The sequence below is a fragment of the Paroedura picta genome, chromosome 16 (genome assembly GCF_049243985.1).
Source record: "Paroedura picta isolate Pp20150507F chromosome 16, Ppicta_v3.0, whole genome shotgun sequence".
NCBI classification, from domain to species: Eukaryota; Metazoa; Chordata; class Lepidosauria; order Squamata; family Gekkonidae; genus Paroedura; species Paroedura picta.
Window position 1 is genome coordinate 16,500,945 of NC_135384.1, and position 6,957 is coordinate 16,507,901.

A 6,957-nucleotide genomic window follows, 5' to 3' on the forward strand; every position below is an offset into this window, starting at 1 on the left:
GTGGCATATAAAACCAAACCTTCCTTCCTTCCTCCCTCCCTCCCGGCCATGCAGACACAGGCCTCGGCTGAAGCTTCTTTCTGTGTTGTGTACAGCAGTTCATAGTTGCAGGCCTTCAGTCCTTTCAAAATCCAAGATAGCCTTTAGTAGGGAGGCCGTCCCGAGGTAGGACCTGGGGATCCCCTGGTTTTATAGCTTATCTCCAGGCAACAGACATCAGTTCCCCTGGAGAAAATGGCTGCTTGGGAGGGTGGACTCCATAGCATCTTACTCCACTGATGTCCCTCCCACCCCAACTCCTACCCACTCCCAGCTCCACCCCCAAAGTCGCCAGGCATTTCCCAACCTAGAGATAGCCTTTGGTCTCCAGATTTTCAGGCCAATTCTAGTTTTTAGCCTGCCTGAGTGAGAAGATGACAATGAACCAATCAGAACACATCCTGAAGAAACCTTTCAAGAACACTGGGACCCCTATCTGAACTATTTAAACAGATAGCTAAAATTGAATAAGGAGGTTATCTTCTAATACATTGCTATTATAATGTGTATAAGTAGTATGATGATCTAATTTTAAGAATTCTATTTCTTTCTCTTACTTTCTGAAAAATAAAAATTTGTAATAATAATTTTTAAAAAAGAACACGTCCTGGTTAGAATCCACCAAGAAAACCAACTCGTTATTCTGCTTCCCCCACTACATTCTATGGCCCATCAGCCAATTAGCTCATTCCCTACTTTGACCTTGAAGGTGATAAGAGGCTTGTGGGCCATGAGGGTCCAATTAGGAATACCCACAAGATCGAACCAGTTAATGTAATGCATATTCACTTTTGACAGGACAAATTAGGGTTGCTTTGTTTGACACCAGGAGAGGAGAGGGGAGGGGAGGGGAGGGGAGGGGAGGGGAGGGGAGGGGAGGGGAGAGGAGAGGAGAGGAGAGGAGAGGAGAGGAGAGGAGAGGAGAGGAGAGGAGAGGAGAGGAGAGGAGGCCTTGTGCCACTAATGCCCTTTCCATGTCCTTGAGCGCTGAAGGTTTTCAGGGATTGGTTCCCTGAGGAGGAGAGAGCACTGGACACCACCAGCCTTTGGGTAGCATTGGCTTTCTTTACATATGTACAAGTGGAGGGCCAAAGAGCAGCAGCTCCAATAGAGCAGCAGATCTACCACCCCACATCACATCCCCAGAGGAAGAGCAAAAGGCCACCTGTCCCACTCAGGTGCTGCATTCAGCTGCCAGATGGGTTCTTCTGCTTCCCCCCCCTCCCCTAATCCAAACTGCGTTTCCTTTTCCTATGGGTATTTGTTTTATTATTTATTTATTAACTAGTAATCAAGCCCATTGCAGTTCTAAATGCAATGGGCGCTAGCAGTGAGTGTGGGTTTGGGGGGGGGGAATACCTGCAGTCTTTGGAGGGGGTTTGAAAGGGGAGAAGGGGGCAGGGTAAGGGACACACTCTCAGCCACCCACCCACCCCCTCTCTCAGAACCCCCCCCCCCCCCGAGAAGCAGCGCCACGGTCCTCCCTCCCAAGGCCAGTCAGAACCCCAGGTCCATTTACCAACCTTGCGCTGGTCCTGGTTGCTGTCTGCTGGTCTTCGGCCATTGCAGTTCCCAGGAGAAGGCCGGCCGGGCCACCCCCCCACCCGAAGCTCTTTGGAGCCTTCCCCCGGCCGCCGGAGCGGCTTCGCAGCATCTACGACGCTGCGAAGCCGCTCCTGCGGCCGGGGGAAGGCCGGCCGGCCCACCCCCCCACCCGAGGCTCTCCCTGGAGCCTTCCCCTGGCCTGACGCTGCTTCAGAGGAGCAACTGCGAGCCGCGCTGCGCGCGGCTCGCAGTTGCTGGCGGCGGGAATCAGAGGGACCAATCGGCAGGCACTTCGCGCCTGCCGATTGGTCCCTCTGATTGTCTGTCATGAGGAAGGGTCCAATCTGGACCCTTCCTCATCCCGGACACATCCCGCCCCAGAACCTCTTACTGTCTTATTTAGTCCGTGGCGCCCGCGGCGCCACGGGCGGTTTACAGATAATAATACATGTGTATTGGGGACCCCAAGGCAGCTTACATTGCTCTACTGTTATCCTCACAGTGACCCTGCAGGGCAGGTTAGGCTGGGAATAAGCAACATGCTCACTGTCCCCTGGCAAACTCCCATGGCGTGAGTAGAGATTCAGACCTCGGTCTCTCCAGTACACCCCCTTTCCCCTCAGCTGAGCAGGTTGCCTTATCTTAGGCCCTGACAGGTTCTTGGTGGGACCATTTCCTCTCATTTAAGGCCCACTGAAGAGATGTCCACAGACCTTAAGACACATTGCCTAGGGTTGGGTGCTTCGGCCACCAAGGCCTGCTTCGGGCTGGAATGGCCACTTTGGCGGCCAAAGCACCCAACTCTTGTTGCCACTCCTACAGGACAAGAGACTCTCCTGTACGAATCCGTGTTCCAAACAATATTGATACCTAGAATGCACAGTCAGGAACCTGAGAGCTATCAGACTGCGTTTTCCTAAGTGGAGAGTAAAACAGTGCATGTTCACCTGTATCTGGACCATGAACTCAGAGGTAATGGTTCCTCTCTCATTGCAGCTGGAAAGGGGAGAACGTAGCCACCAGGGAGGTTGAGAAAATCCTGACCTGCGTGAACTTTGTTAAAGAAGTCAACGTGTATGGGGTACCTGTGCCAGGTGAGTGCGAAACGTCTCTTCCTCCTCTCCCCAGTCTTTGCCTGGCCACATGTTGTCCAGAGAAACAACTTCAATAGCTGTTCTCGTTCCACAGTAGTATGGGAAAGGAAAAGATGTTTTTCTTTAACCACCCCTGTAGCCCTGGATAATGTAGGTTGAACACATGAAGCTGCCTTCTACTTAGTCCTTCCAAGTCAGGATTGTCTACTCAGACCAGCAGCAGCTTTCCAAGGTCTCAGCCAGGGGTCTTTTGCATCACCTACTCCCATCTCTTTAAACTGGAGATATTGGATTGGGGACTTCTGCATGCTAAGCAGATGCTCTACCACCGAGCCACGGTGCTTTCTTTGGGAAACTAGCCATCTTTGAGGCCATAAAACTTTGAAGATTTGGTGTGGATCAGTGGGAAGGTTCAGGCTGTCACGTCCACTGCCCAGTCTGGTCTGGCAGAACACAGCTGAGGGCAAAGGTTTTGGGCTAGGACAGACGAGATCCAGGTTCATATCCTTGCTCAGCCATGGAGCTTTGGGTAACCTTTGGCCTGCGACCCACTCTAACTCACATCATAGAGGAGCCATTGTGAGGAAAATATGGGGAAGGGGGGAATGGTCTTGTAAGCTGCTTTGAGGCTCCTTTGGGGAGAAAAGGGGCTACACATATCTAAAGAACACATCATAACAGTAATGGAAGAATGAAGCTGATATACAAAATGTCTGAGAACCAGGTCAATGCAAGAAGAGACAGAGTTTGTGGAGGTATCTCTGAGTCAATATTGTTCCATGTCAGGGGGTCCCAGTCCAGAGGACCCTTGGAATGGAAACCAAGCACACTTTGAAGAATTGTTTTTTATACCCCGCTTTTCACTACCCAAAGGAGCCTCAAAGTGCTTTACAATTGCCTTCCTTTTCTCTCCTGACAACAAAACCCTGTGAGGTAGGTGGGACTGAGAGAGCTCTGAGAGAACAGCTTTAACAGGACTGTAACTGGCCGAAGGTCACCCACGTGGCTGCATGTGGAGGAGTGGGGAATCAAACCTAGCTCTCCAGATTGGAGGTTGCTGCTTTTAACCACTGACTCCCAGGGAAAGTTGCCATGGGTTCCTCCTAGTCACCCTAAACAAAGAGTTAGAAGGTAGACTTCACAGAGGGACCCTACAAGAGGTCCCACCCCTCTCCAAACCCCACCCTCCCCAGTTTCCATCCCCCAAGTCTCCAAGAATTTCCCAAGCCAGAGCTGGTAGCTCTTGGAGGCAAATTTAAGGGAAAGCCTTAACCCCGTGCCCTGTGCATTGGCCCACCTGAGCAGCTTCTTTAGCCCTGCGTGAAGCAGGATGCTGGTCTGATCTGGCTAAACTCTTTTACACTGATTTTCCACAGGCCACGAAGGAAAGATCGGGATGGCCGCCATCCAGCTCAAGGAAGGGCTGGCGTTTGATGGAGAGGAGATGTACAGACATGCCAAGGATAACCTGCCAAGCTATGCCACCCCACACTTCATCCGCATCCAGGTGAGGCCTCTCTCTGTTGTGGTGTTGTGCGGCTCACAGAGCAATGTGTGGGACAATACCGGGTATCAATCCCCAGCCCTGCCCAGAGAATTCAGGCTGCTGAGAGCCACTATGGCTGCCCAAACAAAGATTCTCTCGCCCTTTTATTCAGACCCACTACACACAACATGCCTGATATGAAGTGGTTTGCTACTAGGGTCCCTCCCTGACACTCCCTGCTCTATGACTCTGAAAGAAATGCGGGTGGCTGATTCAGGAAGAGGGGAAGGAAGAACTTTTTGCTGTGTCCATACAATTAAGTGGCGGGAAATAATGGGAGCCACTGGAAGGTGTTAAACCGATCCTGAATGCCTGCCTAGCCTTGCCCTGAGCATCTGCAGAGTATGCCCCATGCTATTTCTCTCTGCTAGCGGCCCAGGTGCCAGATTCTCTACCCCCCTACCTTGCAGGTTAACACCCCACCCAGTACTGGCCTCTTATATTAGGGGTAGTCAACCTGTGGTCCTCCAGATATCCATGGACTACAATTCCCATGAGCCCCTGCCAGCATTTGCTGGCAGGGGCTCATGGGAATTGTAGTCCATGAACACCTGGAGGACCACAGGTTGACTACCCCTGCCTTACATGACATTTCAAGTGACTCATGGCAACCCCATGATGGGGCTGTCAAGGCAAGTGAGAAGAATTGGGGGGCTTGCCTTTGCCTTCCCACCCACCCCCCCAGGCACCCAATCCCTGTTCAGCTTCCGAGATAAGGCTACAGGGGCTGCTTTGTCTCCCGCTGGCCACTTGGCCTTCTCTTGACCTTCATGAGGTCTTGTGTTGCTTGCCTTGATGGCCACTTTGTTTCGCATTCAGAAAGCCCTGGAGGTCACAGGAACTTTCAAGCACATCAAAGGCAAACTGGTGAAAGAAGGGTTCGATCCTGCAGCCATCGGAGATCCCCTCTTCTTCCTGGATGTGTCCGAGAAGCGCTTCGTACCCATGACTCAAGAGATCTATCGCTCCATCACAGAGAAAAGACGGAAGCTGTGAGCAAGGAAACTTCCAGGCTTCTCGGATGATGGCGTCCTCCACGGTTGGCACCCAGCAAACTGCAGTTCTGAACTTTGTGTCTGCTGGCTGGAAGGGGAGAGATCACCTCAAATTCATTTCTAATCGGGGACCAAACTGGGAAATATTTTGTGTACGTGTATAGAAAATAACGAGCCTCTTGTGGCAAGGCAGCTGACATGCTGTCCGAAGCCTTGACCATGAGGCTGGGAGTTCGATCCCAGCAGCCGGCTTAAAGTCGACTCAGCCTTCCATCCTTCCAAGGTGGGTAAAATGAGTACCCAGCTTGCTGGGGGGTAAACGGTAATGACTGGGGAAGGCACTGGCAAACCACCCCGTATTGAGTCTGCCATGAAAACGCTAGAGGGCGTCACCCCAAGGGTCAGACATGACTTGGTGCTTGCTCACCTTTATAGTTTGTTTTATTATCCAGCGTTCCAGGGACTCCTGGGGGTCTGCAGGAGCTCTGGAGGGGGTCCGCGGCCTTTCCTTTCCAGCCTTAATGGACTCAGGCACAAGCCAGGGATCTGGTCACTTCCAATGCTCCCCCTCCCAAGGGTGTCTGAGGTCTCTTGGCTTCTGTGCCTGGGAGGAGGCAGAGCCTGCATGCAGATCCCTCCTTAAACCTCCTCCTTTCTCTCAAGGGCTCACTGGAAAGACTGTGGGTGTAGAAATCGAAGGGAGGGGAGGTGGTTGTGGGGTGGTCTGGGGGTCCAGGCTGCCTTCTCAGCTCCTACCCTCCTTTCTGGCCGACATGAGGCGGAACCACCGTAGTAGTAATAAAGTAGGGCAAGGGAGTGGAAGGAGGGCGAAGGGTGTGGGTGGTGATGTCACCGCCAGGGGCGTGGCAGGAAGGCGTGGCCAGCTGACATCAGTTCTGGGGCTCCTGGAAAACTGAAAAGTTATTTCAGGGGCTCCTTTGCAGTCAAAAGGTTTGAAAACGCTGGATTAAAGTGTCAGACTAGGATCTGGGTAACGCTTGTTGGCAGAGTTTAAATTTGCAAAAAAGAAGCAAAGCACCAGGACGCTTAGAGGAATAAAATAGTTTTATTACGAAGAGAAAACTTTTCATAGAAAGAGAGAGAGAGTCCCGCGGTCTCTCCTGTTTATTCAATCTGTTGAGAAGCAAGCAGGGAGGAAGTGTGCTCCAAGGAACAGGAAGTCTGCCATGGGGCCAGTCAGGACACTGGAGGAGATAATTTGAAAAATATCAGGAAGTTCCAGACCTAACTATGCTAAATACTCATGTCCTCTGATGCCCCCTGCAGGATAGTCTCCATAAATCAGCTTGGAATCCCTGCTCTGTAGTGGAATCTTGATGGGGTGACCAAGCACAGACATTCAGCCTAACCTACCTCACGGGATAAAATGGGAGGAGAAGAGAACCGTGTAAGCTGCTTTGGATCCCTGCTGGGGATATAAACAAAGTAAATAAAGCAAATAAAGAATGGGGAATTTTTAAAATGGTATTTTTCGGCTTTCTGTTCTTTGAGGATTGTGGCCCAAGGTTGTGTGTCCCCATGAGATGCAAGACATAGCCACCAGACTCTGGCCTTTCCCCCACAGAAAGGAGTGCAGCCACTGAAGGGCTGTTGTCCAAATCCGGGCCCCAGCGAGGCGGTGGGCTATCAACTCGTGGTTTACCATGTAGGGTTGTGCGATTCGGCATCTGCTAGCTGCTACCGGCGGGGATGGCCGCTTCAGATGCCACCTCACACA

General features: G+C 51.8%; 1 protein-coding gene across 1 annotated transcript in view; it reads left to right on the plus strand.

Annotated features, from left to right (window-relative positions):
- SLC27A5 (solute carrier family 27 member 5) overlaps positions 1 to 6,707 on the plus strand; it is a 25,830-nt gene extending 19,123 nt beyond the window's left edge. The window contains exons 9-11 of the mRNA XM_077314087.1: positions 2,581 to 2,678; positions 4,055 to 4,185; positions 5,044 to 6,707. Coding sequence (XP_077170202.1) covers positions 2,581 to 2,678; positions 4,055 to 4,185; positions 5,044 to 5,220 — 406 coding nt within the window. The 3' untranslated portion in view covers positions 5,221 to 6,707. The remainder of the gene's footprint in view (positions 1 to 2,580; positions 2,679 to 4,054; positions 4,186 to 5,043) is intronic.
- Positions 6,708 to 6,957: the final 250 nt, after the last annotated feature.